This window comes from Camelina sativa, chromosome 2, assembly GCF_030686135.1.
Source record: "Camelina sativa cultivar CO46 ecotype springtype chromosome 2, ASM3068613v1".
Classification (NCBI taxonomy): Eukaryota; Viridiplantae; Streptophyta; class Magnoliopsida; order Brassicales; family Brassicaceae; genus Camelina; species Camelina sativa.
In genome coordinates, this window is record NC_141881.1 from 509,372 (window position 1) to 524,851 (window position 15,480).

At 35.9% G+C, this 15,480-nt stretch overlaps 4 protein-coding genes and 1 long non-coding RNA gene across 9 annotated transcripts; all 5 read right to left on the reverse strand.

Moving 5' to 3' along the window:
- Positions 1-1,954: 1,954 nt before the first annotated feature.
- Positions 1,955-2,920, reverse strand: LOC147948039 (uncharacterized). Its single transcript, XR_755473.2, has 2 exons — positions 2,737-2,920; positions 1,955-2,523 (listed from the first exon to the last, which is right to left on the reverse strand). It is a non-coding gene; the product is annotated as an uncharacterized LOC147948039 (long non-coding RNA).
- A 613-nt stretch (positions 2,921-3,533) lies between these two features.
- Positions 3,534-6,432, reverse strand: LOC104712047 (transcription factor MYB3R-2-like). 2 transcript variants are annotated; one of them, XM_019233082.2, is made up of 9 exons: positions 6,172-6,432; positions 6,016-6,076; positions 5,885-5,945; positions 5,685-5,791; positions 5,467-5,579; positions 5,241-5,369; positions 4,827-5,113; positions 4,415-4,736; positions 3,534-3,683 (listed from the first exon to the last, which is right to left on the reverse strand). In XM_019233082.2, exons 1-9 carry the CDS (start codon positions 6,243-6,245, stop codon positions 3,575-3,577), a joined length of 1,263 nt encoding a protein of 420 aa, XP_019088627.1. In that variant the 5' UTR covers positions 6,246-6,432; the 3' UTR covers positions 3,534-3,574. The 2 variants fall into 2 exon arrangements, with proteins under 2 accessions (XP_019088627.1, XP_010427153.1); XM_010428851.3 differs by lacking the exon at positions 3,534-3,683 and having other exon boundaries at positions 4,318-4,733.
- Positions 6,433-7,575: 1,143 nt separating this feature from the next.
- LOC147948040 (uncharacterized) lies at positions 7,576-9,664 on the reverse strand. The gene is made up of 4 exons (XM_087476665.1): positions 9,432-9,664; positions 8,341-8,421; positions 8,118-8,252; positions 7,576-7,907 (listed from the first exon to the last, which is right to left on the reverse strand). Exons 1-4 carry the CDS (start codon positions 9,543-9,545, stop codon positions 7,815-7,817), a joined length of 423 nt encoding a protein of 140 aa, XP_087332791.1. The 5' UTR covers positions 9,546-9,664; the 3' UTR covers positions 7,576-7,814.
- A 253-nt stretch (positions 9,665-9,917) lies between these two features.
- Positions 9,918-12,851, reverse strand: LOC109127719 (uncharacterized). Of its 3 annotated transcripts, XM_087493610.1 has the most exons (10): positions 12,683-12,851; positions 12,360-12,496; positions 12,034-12,272; positions 11,848-11,904; positions 11,716-11,766; positions 11,443-11,636; positions 11,204-11,299; positions 10,835-11,088; positions 10,592-10,736; positions 9,918-10,308 (listed from the first exon to the last, which is right to left on the reverse strand). In XM_087493610.1, exons 3-8 carry the CDS (start codon positions 12,074-12,076, stop codon positions 10,960-10,962), a joined length of 570 nt encoding a protein of 189 aa, XP_087349736.1. In that variant the 5' UTR covers positions 12,077-12,272; positions 12,360-12,496; positions 12,683-12,851; the 3' UTR covers positions 9,918-10,308; positions 10,592-10,736; positions 10,835-10,959. The 3 variants fall into 3 exon arrangements, with proteins under 3 accessions (XP_087349736.1, XP_087349735.1, XP_087349731.1); XM_087493609.1 differs by lacking the exon at positions 12,683-12,851 and having other exon boundaries at positions 11,716-11,904; XM_087493605.1 differs by lacking the exon at positions 12,683-12,851 and having other exon boundaries at positions 11,716-11,904; positions 12,034-12,496.
- Positions 12,577-15,478, reverse strand: LOC104712038 (digalactosyldiacylglycerol synthase 2, chloroplastic). Of its 2 annotated transcripts, none has more exons than XM_087493594.1 (5): positions 15,142-15,478; positions 14,338-14,693; positions 13,889-14,155; positions 13,369-13,718; positions 12,577-13,234 (listed from the first exon to the last, which is right to left on the reverse strand). In XM_087493594.1, the coding sequence occupies exons 2-5, from the start codon at positions 14,632-14,634 to the stop codon at positions 12,718-12,720; spliced, it is 1,431 nt and encodes a 476-aa protein (XP_087349720.1). In that variant the 5' UTR covers positions 14,635-14,693; positions 15,142-15,478; the 3' UTR covers positions 12,577-12,717. The 2 variants fall into 2 exon arrangements, with proteins under 2 accessions (XP_087349720.1, XP_087349722.1); XM_087493596.1 differs by having other exon boundaries at positions 14,338-14,705; positions 15,142-15,451.
- Between the last annotated feature and the right edge of the window lie 2 nt (positions 15,479-15,480).

The following is a 15,480-nucleotide window of genomic DNA, read 5'->3' on the forward strand; positions in this document are numbered from 1 at the left end:
CTTCATTGCACCTCCAGCTTTCTTTGTTGGCACCCGTTAGTTTTCACACCTTTTGTTTTACACCTCTTTATTTATATAAAGTTGCAGTGTTTTGATCCAACAATTGTGTTTCTTCGTCGTACCCCTTGATTTAAATATTTGCACTTGTTAGTTTTTGCATCTTTTTGTTTAACACATTTTTGTTTTACACGTCTTTATTTTCATATTTTTGCATCTTTTCGTCATAACCCTATCTTCAAAAATCGCACCTAATAATTTTTTCACATTTTTTTCACCCTTCTATGTTTTCCACCTTTATATTTTACACCTCTTTGTTTATTATATATAAACTTTTATGGAATACAAAAACAAGTTTCGAATTTATTGTTTTCTAAGTATTTTTTAAACTTACAAGTTAATAAATAAAATCATAGATTTATATGTTTATATATTAAAGTAAATTCACATTTAGGGGTAAATTTAAATATAACAAATGACATTATTTTTATTATCTCATCTAACTGTTTAGATTTGTTAATGATCTTAAAAATTGCAATATTTTGATCCAACAATTGTGTTTCTTCGTCGTACTCCCAGCTTTCAATGTTCACATTTGTTAGTTTTCGCACATTTTTGTTTCACACCTCTTTGTTTATATATATATATATATATATATATATATATATATATATATATATATATATATATTTATGGACCTTGAAAAGAGTTTTTTTGTTATTTGACTATTATTTAATACCTCTAAATTTAAAAATTCTGAGTATTATTTTCTTTCAATTTATTAATCGATATTAATTCACTCATCTTTGTTAAAAAATTTGGATTGTTTTATTTATTGATTCATTCATCTAACTTTTGTTTAATGTCGTTTTCCATCTAATTGTATTGATCATCTCTTTCAAGTATTAATTTAGGTAATTAATGGTGATTTCTAATTTTTCATAGATTTATATTTTTAGTTAATTGTTGTTGGTTGCAGTTGCAGCTATGAGCTCTTTCTTCCTCATTCTCTTATTATTTTTTATAAATTTCGATAGAATAATAATTCAAATTTTATTCTATGTGAATATCTTTTAAAATTGATTATCTGAATATGATTCAGTAAACCTAAATTTATATATCTTTAATATTATTCTCTTATTGTCACCGAATCAATTTTTCATTTTCATATATAACAAATATTTTATTTAACTAATTTGGTTAATTCATCTTAGTCATTATTTATGACTTTTATATTATACATTTAAAAATTACCAAAAAAAATTCACTCGAGATGTGAAATTAACAATGTTAATCATTTCAAGTTTTCACTTTCCCGTGCGGTAACGCACGAGCCGACATCCTAGTTTATATAATAAAATTTACAACAACAACCGAAAAAAGTGCATTTGGGTCCAAATCTAACGAAAGGGAAAACTAGTTTATTATGGTGTCTAAGGCTAGCCTGGTTTCTCCACTCATGTCTTTTTGGCATTTTCCCTCCACTTTTAGTTTGTTCTACTTGCATATATATATGTGCTCCATGTTAGGCATATTCAAAACCCTTTTATTATAAATTAGATATGTCACCTTTTAGTTTCGTGTAATAATTATATTGATATAGCTAGCATTTTAGAAATATCTTAACAATTCACCAGAAGGGAAACTACGGTCTATAGTAGTAATACAAATCGAAGAATTTCTCATGAAGCACCAAATTCAACTCTACTTCATATATATATATACATATAATTTCTATGATAAGAAGTTTTTGACTGAAGCCCATACTAATTTCTATGGAAGAGTTAGATATTCTTGCCATCTAAAATATCTATAATGATCAACCACTATTGAAAATATCGTAATGTCATATTGTCATAACACTAAATCGCAAAAACACAAACTAATATTTCACATCAATCTATAGAAAACTCGAGATTATAGATTGATGTGAAATTATAGAAAACTCGAGTTTGCATTTCCATAACAAACTCCTACTCTCTCAAAAGTTTAAAATTCTAGTACATTTTTGCTATGTTTGGCCAATCAAAGCCTACAACCAACTCGATCCCTTATTTTTTTTATATGCTTGATAATAGATCTATAACCCTACATTGACTCACGAATACATAGGACCACTAGAATCTTTGATTTTTTTTTTTTTAAAGTTTATTATAGAGAAAATTGTAAAAACAGGCATTTTTTAGGTGAGAGATTCGGGAGTAGGCATCCACACAGTAAAAGACATTAGTTTAGCTGATAAGATCACTGTTGCTGACCAAATTACCCTCTGTGTAAGCGTGGTTTTGTTTTCCACGCGCTTGTCTATGATGTCACGGTAGCGAGGAATAGTCACCTGACGTCTCTTCTCCCAACCATCTCTCCTTCGCCGATCAAAACCAGAGAAAGACAAAAATAAAACCAGCGCTTCCTTTCACCACAACCATGGCTTCTTCTCACGACCGTGCTCCATCGATCAACACCATCTCCGTCACTAACAACACCAATTCCTTTGCCCCAAAAAAAAAATCGCTTCGCCAACACCATCTTAGATCCAAAGATTTCAATAAATTCAATCTGTTTTGTTTTAGATGAAGAAAACTAAACCCTAAGGAGATACTATCTTGTGAACCCAAGGGCTCTAATTATAAAGATTAATCGAATAAAACTTCCAATCGCATCTAAAAATTTACACTAAATTTGGGCAACGGAATCATCTAATTTATAGGGTTCTAAGCAATAGGGGATCGAGAAATTTACCTGAGAGATACGTAGAGTTGGTTGAGTCTCGAAATCGCCTAGGAGAGTAAAAACAATGTCTTAGGCAAAGAAGATGACAGTTTTGGTGCCGTTTATATCATTAACACAGAGACTGCTTGCAATACATGTTTTCTCCACTTAAAACAACACAGCGTGCGACTAGATTAAGCTTGAACGACACATTGATCACCTCAGGCGTTTTTAACTTATTTTATCCTCAGGAGTCCTGACTCCTGATACTTATTTTTAAAATACCCGGCCCATTTCTATCAGTTTTCCTCTCTAATTTAGGCCCATTATCTAACAAGAACATAAAACTGCTTGCCGTTTTAATGATCAACACAGAGACTGCATTACGTGCATGTTCTATCTAACTTCTAACTTCTAAGATGTGAGCAAAAAAAATTGACTCTATTCTGTTCACTCCATTCGGAACCTAAACAATGCTTTCAATTGATAGACTATCTCACTAGATTTATTGATATCTCAATGAAATGTTGATTTGGCCTGTCTTGTGAACGTGTAACTACTACACATAACATTAACCATTGGCTGATAATATACACACAAACGATGTTTGAATTGGTAAGGCGTTTTAATCACCTCTCGATTGGCCTGTCTTTTGAAATATACACAACATGACATGTGATCGCAATGCAAGCCAGTTGACAACATAACCATTGTCATATCTCGATTCAATCTATTCTAAACAAATGTACCGAAAAGAAAGAAAAAAAAAAAAAAAAAAAACATAACAAACCGAGCAGTAAGGGTTTTTGATTTGCTAATAAAAAGTACAGAATAAAATCATCTATTATGAACCTAACACATACACCAATTAACGTAACCAAAAGGGACGCAGGCCGGATTTAAGATCTGATTTTGTGGAAACGATCCTCACAGAGAAATTGACAATCCCGTTACGTTTGCCGTACTCGTCCCACAGTCTATAACTCAGACAGTGCAAAAAACCCTCAGGCGCATACTCTCCCGTAAAATCCTTAACCGGAACACGTGCCGTTCCCACGCGCTTATCCTCCCCTGATGAACTCCGGCACGAAACCTCCACGTACATGACCGTCGGTAATTCTTCTTTCCCCGATGCAAACTCCGTCTCTAGCTTGTCCTCCCACATCGGATAATCCCCACCGGTCTCGTCCACACTCGTTCTCATCGGATGTTTCCAGTAGTTCCCTGCCATGCCGAAAGCAACGACGGCGTTCTTTTTCACCGGTCTTCTATTGTAGACGAGATCCTCCGCCGATATTCCCGTGATTTGTATCTTACGACTCATTCTGCTTCGATCTACTATTTGCTTTCACGAGACCCTAAAAAAAAAAATGATATTATGGTTCTCTTTATTTATTTATTTATTCACGAGTAACTTGTATTTATCTAGGTAACATACTAACATATATATAGGAGTCTTTATTTATAAAGGGCTTTTTTTTTTTTTTTTTTTACATTTTACTTTATTGTTTTATAGTTAAGATTAGGAAACTAGGAAGGTGATGAGAAATTACGTTCATAGAAGAGGAGAAGCTTCCTTCTGTCTTCCTAATTTTAATATCAGAAACAGAATTAAAAAGAAAGTTTAATGAGTTATAAACTTGATGATAAGTACCAAAGCTAAAGAGAAATTAAATTAAAAAAAAAAAAGCAACTTATTTATGGTCACATGAAATCAAAATCTAAACGCCTCTCCAAGGGTTTTGAGCCAGAGCAAGTGTTACGTTTCGCAAGTCTGTACTTGGAGAAAGGAGAAGTTGAGTGTTCTTCTTCCTCACTTGGCATGTGACTTCCACCATCTATTTGAAACGGCGTGTTCAGCTCGTTTTGTCTGTGCCGTTTCAAAGCCGGTGAGCTTCTTTTGGAGATAATGGAGGGTGTGTTGAAAGTACTCGCAGCCATTCTCAGTCTCTTTTTGATCTCCTTCACTTCTTGTATGCACTCATTATCGTTGCTGCTCTGTGGAGTTTCTTGAGTACTCTCTGAAACTTCTTTTACATAAATATAGTAAAACTTGTTAACATGTGATGATCAAACTGTGAAACGTGTCCAATCATATATTATACATATTTCACCCTTACCATTGAGGCTTGACCAGTCAGATTCTACTGATGATGAGATTGATTCATCTCCTCTAAGAGAGCTTGTGGAGGAAGGAGTGCTCCTCCAATTAGTGGGTCCTAATGTTAACTCCAAGGAATCCCTTAGAGGACTCTTTGCTGCAGCTTCCTCGATTTGTAATATTTTTTGATTAAAAAAGTTGTATTCAAAACCAGAAGGTCTAGAACCAGAGGAGAGGTTACTAGGAAACTGCTCCAGTCTTTTCTTAACTGAGCAATTCCAGTGGTTCTTAATATTATTCTCCGTCCTGTGAGTTTCCATGACCAAGATTTTAGAGAGAAATAAAACTCAAACCAGCCTCACTATCTCTTCATCTAAATCAGACGAAGTTGATCAGTAAATCAGTAATTTTCTAAGTTATAGTTAGGACAAACCTTCCAGGCAAGAGCTTGGCAATCTCTGCCCACTTATTGCCGTGTTCTCTTTGTGATTGAACGAGAATGAGTTCCTCTTCTCTAGTCCACGCAGTTTTTTTAATAGTCGGATTCAAATGATTATGCCACCTAAAATACATAACAAACAAAATAATATAACCAGCTTTATGGGGATAAAATGTGATGCATGGAAACCAAATGCGAAAAGAAAAACAATATAAAAGACCTTTCACGACATTGCTTGCCGATGCGACCAGAGAGTTGCTTTGAAATTTTCGACCACTGAGGCCTATCATTCTTCATATGATCCTTAACCAATTTACTTAAGAGGTCATCTTCCTGTTTATATATATATATATATATAGCAAGAGATATGACCACTTAGTACTAATGAAACAACGTAGGTATAGCTAGCATATATCAATAAGGGAAACCAAAAATTACATCTTTTGTCCAATGTCCTTTGTAGAGGTTTGGATCAAGAACCTTTAGCCAACGGTGCTGACACTGGACTTCGCTTCTCTTGTCTTTCAGTCCAGGAACAAGCTCAACTAAACAAAGAGACCAAGAGTTACAAATTTGGTTTTAGAGTAGTATAACAGTGATGATGACAAACCATTCAAAAAAATGTATATATCAATTACCAATATTTTTCCAGCTGGTATGCCCTTTGTACATCTTCACAGCATTCGTCAAAAGTTCGTCCTGTAGATGATATGGAAAGAATAATTCAATCACACAAAAACATGAACACTTGCAAAAGATCTACGTATACCTCTTCAGAGGTCCATCCTCCTTTAGTTGATCTTCTCGTAGGACCACTCACTCTTTTGCATCTTTTACCACAAAAAAAAAAAAAAAACAAACTCCATCATAATTAAGTAGCCACAATATATTATACAATTCAAAAACGAACAAAATTAAAACATACCCTAGAGAAAAGTCAATTGCACTGATATCAGACTCGGATTCTGATCGATTCAAATCATTAGATTCTGTCGTCATAGTTCCTCAACAATTTTGTAAAACCCTAATCAAACGACACACAAAACTAACAAGAAAAAATATCGAAGAAAACGATATGATGAGTGTACAACTACATATCTTAACTAAAAAAAAACTATAACAAGAACAAAGAGAGATTCAACAGGAGAAAGGAAATGAAACTGTGAAGATATCACAAAGAAGAATCAAAATCGTAGAAAGAGGAGAGACTCTATTAAAGATTTGTCGTCCTTCCGTTCCGTAACGGCTACCTAAATCTCTTTTATTCCCCTTTTCTCTCTACCTCTCTATATCTTTTCATTTGGTAAAATAATAACCGACCTTTTTTTTTTTTTTTTTACTCATTTTTTTCAATACTCTTTTCTTACTTTTTTTTTTTTAACGGCAAATCAGTGATACTCCTTTCTTACCTTAATGTATCGATTTTTTTTTTTTTTCAACCAAACTATATTAAAATTAAAAGAGAACTCCATGATTGGTTGCCCAAACAGGAGGATACGAGTTTACAAAGGTAGAAACTGAAGGTAGGGTTCGTGAAGATCGAGCGAGGCAATCGGCCCTGATATTGTCATCGCGAGGAATCCTGGAGAGGGAGAAGGAGGGAAAGGAACTTCGAAGTAATGAGAAATCCTCCAGCAGATTAATGTATCGATTTTTTATGGTTTTTTTCTTTTCTTTTTTAAAATCAGATTTTTTCTTAAGAACAAATTAATAAAATTTAGATCAAACGGAATAGATTCCCAAAATCTTCAAAAATCTCTCTCTTGTAAAAGTAAATCTAAACTGAATTATCACAACGGAAAATTAAAAATTAAAAAAAAAAAAACAAATATTAGAGACAAGTAGTGCAATCGTTATGCATAGTTTACTTTGCACGTTGAAGAACTGATCATTTTTTTTTTTTTTATGCAATCTAAAATGGAGCCACAATTATCTCCCTCGAACAAGGATGTGATTTTTCCTGATATGGGAATAAACATTATATTTGTAAAGAAAACGTAATTTGGATATTCAAAATATGCATCACATTACCAATGGCGGCGAAAATTAGATTTCTAATGCTTCTCGAATAGTTCATCCAATTTAATGATGAACTTTTTAGTCCAAGCTTTTCCAATAATAGTTAATGGTGACCACATTTGAAGAAAAGAACAAGGAGAAATATCTTATTTTTTTCTCTTTGTTCCTAACTTTTGTTTATTCAATATTGAACTTTCATTTAAATTTTATTGAAATTTTAGATAGTTCAAATGGGTTCTTGAAGAAATTACCAAATTACTCAGATCTTTTAGAGTAGTTTTCTCTTATTATTGAAATCCTCCAGAGAATATAAGTTAAACCATCGGAAATAACATACCCCCAAGTGAACAAGAAACACATTTTGGCCTCTAAAGTCCAAAAGTAATAAGAGTATGTAAACACATTAACACACAGTAAATCCCTAAAGTATCTCTTATCTATTAAATCAATTTAAATTATCAAAATAAGAGAAGGAATATTTGAAATTTATTTAATAAGTTAAAGAAATTCCATTAGTTCTCTGAACTCTGAAGTGTTTGTTGAACACAACTAGTTCTGGACGGCTTGACGACAAGTACGGACATTGTGGCCAAGGTAGTGGCATCTACTGCACCTACGAATCCTTATTCCCGCATAAGGGTTCTGCAATGCATAAGATATTCTTATTATATACATATATATATATATATATATATATATATATATATATATATATATATATGTCAAATGCACACCACCAGCGTCATTTGGGGGTGCATGATATTTTTCGCCCAAATGAACTATAAATATAAATAGACAATAAGTAGAACATTGAGAATATGAAGTGTGTGATGGGAGAAAGACATGACTTACAATCTTGTGGATAATTGGATAAGGACAAGTAACGCAGTTATGTCCAATCTCTTTGCACCTTGAACACACTTGCAACTTCTCTTCCTCGGCTGTTTCTCTGTTGAGCCAGACTTCGTTCTTCACGTAATCATGTGACTTGTAGATGTATTGAAAAATTGATTTATTTACAAGAATAAGTTCATCTACCAATGAGAAAGAAGGTTTAGTGCATGTTTTTACGTACCTGATCCGCCATCTTACGGAAGTGTCTGTAGAATGCTGTTTTAGAGTAAAACTTTTGTCTTGTTCTTACATTCAAATAGTACTGTAGATATATAAACGGAAACTCAAAAGGTAAGAGATCTTAGTTTGAAACCATAAATTTGACAAAGACGGCACAAAGAATCAAAGATGAACGATAACAGTTTGTGTACAAGAATCTAAAGTTAGATACTTCGATGTTTCTGTTAAAATAGTTTGAATGATAAATAAGAATATAATAGCTAGTCATCAACACGAATCCAACTTAATTTAAAGCAACGTCATCTTGTATATGCCTTTGTTGGTATCTCTTCAATTAACTGTACTAACATCTCTCAAAGCATGATACATTAAGACTTCATTAAGAGCTTCACTTAATTCAGTACTAGCCATCAGGTATATATATGAGCCATATCAGTATAATAATAATAATAACTCAAACCCTTTTAGCCTCAATCGCAGAGTTTTAACAGCAAAAGACCTCTAACTCTCTACTTCAAAGTTTAGCAAATACATTAGTATATATGGATTGCATCAAAAGTCCATGAAAAGGGTAACCAATGATGCACACGAATAATTAACTCAAAATCAGGATTCTCTCTATTCATTAGATTAATGGTTTTCTTAGTAGCAAATGGTCACAGAAGTCAATATATATAAATACGAAATCAAAATATATATTCAGCTTTGATTCTTCTAATTGAACTGAATAATAAATCTTACGAATTCCAAACTGTTACAAAACTCACAATATACATGTACATATATACTCATGCATCTTAGCATAAATCATACGTTTTAGCTTTAATTTTAGATCCGTAACCTTGTAGTCATTGTTCACATAAAAAAAATGATGCAATTCCACGTAGAGGTATTGTGTTACAAACACGTGATTGTGAGACTAGAGAACATTGTAAATCAAAATAACAAATCAAATCAAACATCAGAGGGCATAGATGCCATGACCGGATAAGTAAATGCATAAGAAAACATCACATGACAACATATATATATATATATATATATATATAGTCGTAATAAATACAGAGGGAAGTGAGAAGATTATGTGCATACCGGATTGATAGCTCGACCGCTACTATTGAGTTGGTGGTGAGTGACCCACAAGTCAGGCAAGATGATAGTTTTCTTAGCCTCTTTGTTTGCGGTGGATCTGGTACTCGTAGCCATATCTGTTGTAACGCTCAAACTAATTGAAAAATGTCGCCTAAGAAATTAACATCCTTTGGTTTGGACAAGATAAGAGTTTAACAAAAGTGTTGTCTCAATGAGGCTAGAAACTCCACGTGTTCTGCTCCGCATAGCGTTAAGATATGTTTTCGGCTACTTGGGTTTCGACGTTTCTTTTGTTGGGCTTCCTATTTGGAATGATTCCACAAGCAAACTTTGAACACATTTTCGTGTTTCCTTATAAAGAGAGCAATTGGATAGAGACTAAAATTCAAAAAACTAGGGTTTCTTTTTCTAGTTCATGGATTGGGAACTAGCCGTTACAATTTCGAACACTGACCTCAAGATACGTCACCGTTTTGTCACAGCCAATCAAATAAAGTTTTTTTTTTCCCATATTTTGACATTGGAAAAAGTTTTGTTTTCGAAGATTGACATCTTTTTAGTACCAAAGAAAAAAAAACTAGTGTTAGGAAAACTCATCATTATTTACATGTTGACAAGAGTCAATGGTCAATCTTCCTTGAGAGTATTTGGGGAAGGAGTCTTAGGAGACAAGGCAAGATCTCTGCACAACTCTTCATCAGGCTGCAAGCTTCCAAGTATTGCACCAAACGCTCTTCTTGAAGTTTCAAATCCAGACGCCAGGAAATGAATATATTTAGGCAGACAATATCCTCAAGTTTTTCCCCACACTAATCGAAGACGACGCAAACACATTTCTTCTTCTTGTTCACGTCCTCCGTTTCTTAGAAGAGCTTCCCTACAACGATTAAATTTGATTAATAAAAACACCAGAATTCAAAACATTAAAAATCACAACGTCGTCTGATGTTAAAAAATAAAAACTCAAAGCCCATCTGCTTGAAAACCAAATGCACGTCCAATGGAAAAAGATGACATGGGTCAGATCCAGGGCAAAACAAAACTAGAACTGAGTAAGGAAAACTACTTGTATTAAGAGGTTGTTCGACTAAAAAATAGTTAAGACAGTGACAACGTATTGGCACAAAAGTCTGTCTAGTATAGCTTGGATGCTTAATTACCTCATGTGAAAGGTTTTGTGAATGGTTTGGACTAGAGAGATGCTTGGTGAAACTTCAAAGCCTTGGCCACCAATATGATTGCATATTAAGCAACACCAGCTGGCAGATTCACCCGTTTTACTACACGTATCCTCTTCAAGAGCCCCTGAATATGGGAAAATTAAAGTGGGCAAGTAGCTAGTTCAGCAACAGGTTTGCTAGTTATTCCAACAACTAAAAATGTGAGAGAGGACAAACACACACCTGTTAGAAGAGAGCTTCCCCAGAGGACGGAGTCTTGTTTAGGGGAAGAGTAGGAAAACGGCCGGAAAATGTTGTATCCACTCAAAGGTAGAGGGCAGCCTCTCGGATCACATATGCCCAAAATATTAGCCATGAGATTCCAACAACCGATTGATGCACGAACGGACCAGACGAGCATCAAAGCCAGGGGGAACCTGAAACAAATTGATGTCCCAAAAGACCGATGTAACAGCCTCAGACTCCTCCGGAGTAGCCTTCAACATAAAAGTAGAAAAAGGAAAACTATTAGTAGGAGGTTTTGAAGCAGACAAACACGTACGGGTTCAAAATGTAGAAATCTCAACGCTATCAGATCAAACTAAAACTTGCCTCTGGTTGCCATCTCACTATGGTGGGAGGATTCTCATCCTCGTCCCTGAATCTCGGCAAGGGTAGAAAATCCTCGAAAGGCAGGCCCTCCCTCCTCTGTGCACATCCAGTGTGGAAGAAGGATAAAATGGCGTCAGATTAAGGCAAACAAAACTAGCTACTAAGTGAGAAAAGAGAAAACAAGTAATGCATGGGGGTTGTTAGACTCAAAAATAGAGTTTTGGCTAGGATGCTTATACCCTAAGTACATGTTCTTGGGAAGAGAGATGACCAGTGAAAGTTTCAAAGCCTTCGCCAGGAAGATCACAATGATCATCGTCAGGTTGAACTTCGCCTTCGCCAGGAAGATCATCGTCAGGATGGCATATTGAGCAGAACCAGCTGGTAGATTCATACGTTTCACTGCACGTATCCTCCTCAAGTGTCCCTGAGACTGCGAGGAAATAAAAGTAGAGCAACAGATATGCTGGTTATTTCAACAGACAGTGTGACAGTGGACAAAATACACACACCTGTCAGAATTAAGTTTCTCCAGCTGATGGCATCTTCGTGAGGAGAAGAATCTGAAAACGGCGTAAAGAGGTTGTATCCACTTTGAGGTGGTGAAGGGAAGTCACCCCGATTGCATATGCCCAATATATTACCTGGAGGTGAACTCGTGCGCATCCACTCAAACATAAGTGACATGATCTTTGAGCCACCTGTTTCAGAAGAGACTAATTGAAAAAACTCTCTATATAATTAAAGACTTGAAACTCTCTCTGTTTCTCTCTATTCTATTTATCATCCATTACTATAGGAAGGTATGAGGATTGAGAGAATATACTAACAGAAGGGGGTGTAATAAAGAGAGAGCTCGAAGGATGTCAACATGGACGTCTGTTAGTATGCCAACGGCGTAGATGGTGACAGGACCAGAGTAGCCATGAGATTCCAACAGCCTATCAATGCACGGACGAACCCGACGTGCATCAAAGCCATGGGGAACCGGAAACTCTTTGATGTCCCAATAGACCAATGTTACAGTCTTACCCTCCTTCACCGTAGCCTTCTTCATCATTCAATAAACCTAACAAAATTTCAATATTGGGGAAGCAGATCAGATCGCTAAGAACGGAATATCAAAACAACAGATTATTCGGAGAGATCGATTGACCGAGAGAGAGAAAGCGAATCACGGCGGTAGGGTTCTAAGCAATATAGCGCTCGAGAGATACGCAGAGTTGGTTAAATCTCTAAACCGCCTAGCGTCATGGAAAATAAAAGAGGAACCAGCCGTACCAAGTTTGAACACTGCCCTCAGGATACGGCACCGTTTTATCATAGCCAATCAAATACAGTTTTTTACATGTTGAAGAAGAAGAGAACTAGTGTTAGGCAAAAGAAAGTAACATAAATCAGGCATGTGTCAAACTAATTTTCATGTTATACACAAAAAAAAAAAGAAAAAAAAAACCTGGAATGGAAAAAACCACATACAGTACAATGATTTACATGTTGACAAGAGTCAATGGTCAATCTTCCTTGAGACTATTTGGGGAAGGAGTCATAGGAGACAAGCCAAGATCTTTGCACAACTCTTCATCAGGCTGCAAGCTTCCAGGTATTGCACCAAACGCTCTTCTTGACGTTTCAAATCCCGACGCCAAGAAATGAATATACGCAGACATGTCCTCCAAGTTTTTCCCAACACTAATCGAAGACGACGCGAAGGCACTTCTCTTTGATAAGTTTGAATCAGCTCTTGATAACCGACTCAGATCAGAGGCTTTTATAAACCGCTGTGTAGCAGCTTCCCATGATAGTTCATGTCTCTGTTGCTCTGTTAGTTGTGATGGTTGTTCCCCAAGAGCCTTGAGTGTGGCTCTAACAAAACCGTTTCCATCGTCATATACTCTGCAGTTGGGAAACTGTTTGAAGAATTCATTCGATATGTGATTTGCGCACACTACGATTTTTCCCATCGCCAAGGCTTCTGCAGTTGTTGTGCAGACAACATCTGTCGTGCTCGGGTTAAGAAACACTTTATAGCTGAAATGGAAGATGTAAAAGTTTAAGCTATATACACAGAATCCAATATAGAGTATAGACTGCAAGGTGGAAAGTTGATGTTGAGGCATCATTAAGGACATGATGCATATTTGGCTGTTAAACAAGAGACTTACTTGTGAAATAGTGAGTCGGCGTGATCACGTCCTGGGTAAACATTAACCTTCAAGTCGAGTTTCCGGGCTGCTTCTTTGATCTCTTCAGAGTCCTCTCCATCACCGTATAAATTAACCTCTAACTCAGCGAGTTCCTTTTGGTGTTTCTCAAGTAGTTTAAGAAGCTCCTTGTACCCTTTGCTCCAGACCATCTTACCAATATAGTATGCGCCTTTAGTGAAGGGCTGTTCCTGGAGCTTCTGCTGTTCTAGTTTTCTCAACCCAATCTCGAGAAATTTAGGATTTACACCATGAACATTGCAGACTATATGATTAGGGTATTCTTGAGTCGCAGCGGATAATCTGATTACCTGCAGGAGTAAGATCATTAGTAAAAGTTCTGATTAACATCATAATGGCTGGTCATAGGCCCAATAAACTGTCTTGATTTAAATCCAGTCATTAGATAATCATACGAAGATACCAATATATACAAAATTTAGCAATCAATACACCATGTCCTGGCTATAAAGAAGTTTACCTTGTGGCAGTAAATGCCAACAACCCAACTATTTAAGTACTTGAGGAGAAAAGCTTTGACACGACCTTGTTTCTCTCTTTTCACGTATTCCAAGTAGTTTGTGTGTACGATCCCTATGACGTAGTTGAACTTAGTTTTCCATTTTTTCCCATGATGAAACCATGTGAGATGCTCAGGCTCCTCGAGGACAGCAATGTCTGCCTCTTCATCAGGAATGGCATTAGATATATCCCCAACAGGAAGAATACTTCTTTTGTCCGTGGCAAACTGCAATAAAATAATATGAATAGCTAAGGATCCATAAAAGTTACTGTGAAACCCAACTCAATATAATACGAGAAAGTGAAGAGAACAACAAAAGTCAACTCCTTGAAACGAATTAATATATGTTTGGTATCCAAAAGAAGATTGTTGAGGAGAGGAAGGGCAAGCGGCTGAGTCACTCATACCTTTGCTGGATAGAAACGTATCTCAAAGCCTAAACGGAAAGAGATTCTTTCCTCAAGCCAGCGACGGACATAAGCTTCTTGCTCTGATGGGGAACGGAAAGTGATGCTATTTGGGTAGACAAGCTTTTGGTGCTTAACAGTCAACCACGGAATGACCAAAGTAACTCGTCTGTCCCCGTCATTTGCAAGGTAGGCAGCACGGAAGAGAGGATTAACAGCAGTTCCCGTCAGCCACGGAATACTAGCAGTGGTAAATATCGCAATGTGTTGCTGCTGCTGTTGTTGTTGTCTCGTCATATCATATAAATCAAGATAAAGCTCTTCTGCTGAAAAAAAATATGTAGCACTCCAATGTCCTGTAAACAAAACTGTTTTAGAGATTTCCATCTCAGAAAAGAGCCACAAGATAAAATGTTCCAGCAACGAACATGTTTCTTTGCAGGGTTGATCCGTTCCTAATCATACGCAACATTTAATAGAACTGAACATAAGCATCTTAACAGCAGATGGAATAGGCAGCATCGAGTTGAGTAATCATCACACAAAATGACTAAAACGCAATAGATTCTTCTAATCATTGAGTTGATCTGATTATCACATCTTTCCCAATAAAGAGAACTAGTTCAACTAAATTTTTCTAATGTACTGTGGAATTCAAAACAATCTTTTACAGAGCCTAAAGCGATTCCAAAATGAAAGAGAAACATTCCGAAGAGCCAAAAAGAGCATATCACCACCAAGATACAAATAACAAAAAAAAAGTATCAGACGAATCACGAAATCAAATCGAAAACGAAACCATACCTGATAACTCCAATCCACAAAAAAAAAAAAAAATCTCCGGGATTGTATAAAAGGCAAAATCTGATCCGCGTCGTCGGAAGCAAACGTAAAGAAAGAAAAGAGAAAGAAACAGTAATCTAGGGTTTGCGTGAGAGGAGGAGAATATTCTCGGAAGGTCTTTGTCGTGTCTTCGTTCGTTCGTTCGTTGGATTCTCTCAAGTCATTTCCCTTTTGTTTAAACAAAAAAAAATTCCAGGCTGGTCTCCTCCTCCAATCTCATTCTTTTTTCCGCCAAGTCCCTAGGACCTGGGAACAAAGATCGGCTTGGCGTGTCTAGACTACGTGCCGTTTCTTTTACAT

Bases quoted from the DNA above. Each gene is read 5' to 3' on its own strand.
- LOC104712047 (XM_019233082.2), bottom strand. From the start codon at position 6,245: ATGACGACAGAATCTAATGATTTGAATCGATCAGAATCCGAGTCTGAT. The intron at 6,077-6,171 runs GTATGTTTTAAT...TTGTGGTAAAAG, and splicing joins GCAATTGACTTTTCTCTAGG to ATGCAAAAGAGTGAGTGGTC. The intron at 5,792-5,884 runs GTAATTGATATA...CTCTTTGTTTAG, and splicing joins TACCAGCTGGAAAAATATTG to TTGAGCTTGTTCCTGGACTG.
- LOC147948040 (XM_087476665.1), bottom strand. From the start codon at position 9,545: ATGGCTACGAGTACCAGATCCACCGCAAACAAAGAGGCTAAGAAAACT. The intron at 8,253-8,340 runs GTACGTAAAAAC...TACATCTACAAG, and splicing joins TCCGTAAGATGGCGGATCAG to TCACATGATTACGTGAAGAA. The intron at 7,908-8,117 runs GTAAGTCATGTC...TATGCATTGCAG, and splicing joins ATCCAATTATCCACAAGATT to AACCCTTATGCGGGAATAAG.
- LOC109127719 (XM_087493609.1), bottom strand. From the start codon at position 12,076: ATGTTGACATCCTTCGAGCTCTCTCTTTATTACACCCCCTTCT. The intron at 11,905-12,033 runs GTTAGTATATTC...CTTCTGAAACAG, and splicing joins TCTTTATTACACCCCCTTCT to GTGGCTCAAAGATCATGTCA. The intron at 11,300-11,442 runs GTATAAGCATCC...GGATGTGCACAG, and splicing joins CCCAAGAACATGTACTTAGG to AGGAGGGAGGGCCTGCCTTT.
- LOC104712038 (XM_087493594.1), bottom strand. From the start codon at position 14,634: ATGACGAGACAACAACAACAGCAGCAGCAACACATTGCGATATTTACC. The intron at 14,156-14,337 runs GTATGAGTGACT...ATTTTATTGCAG, and splicing joins TACGTTTCTATCCAGCAAAG to TTTGCCACGGACAAAAGAAG. The intron at 13,235-13,368 runs GTAAGTCTCTTG...CTTCCATTTCAG, and splicing joins GCCGACTCACTATTTCACAA to CTATAAAGTGTTTCTTAACC.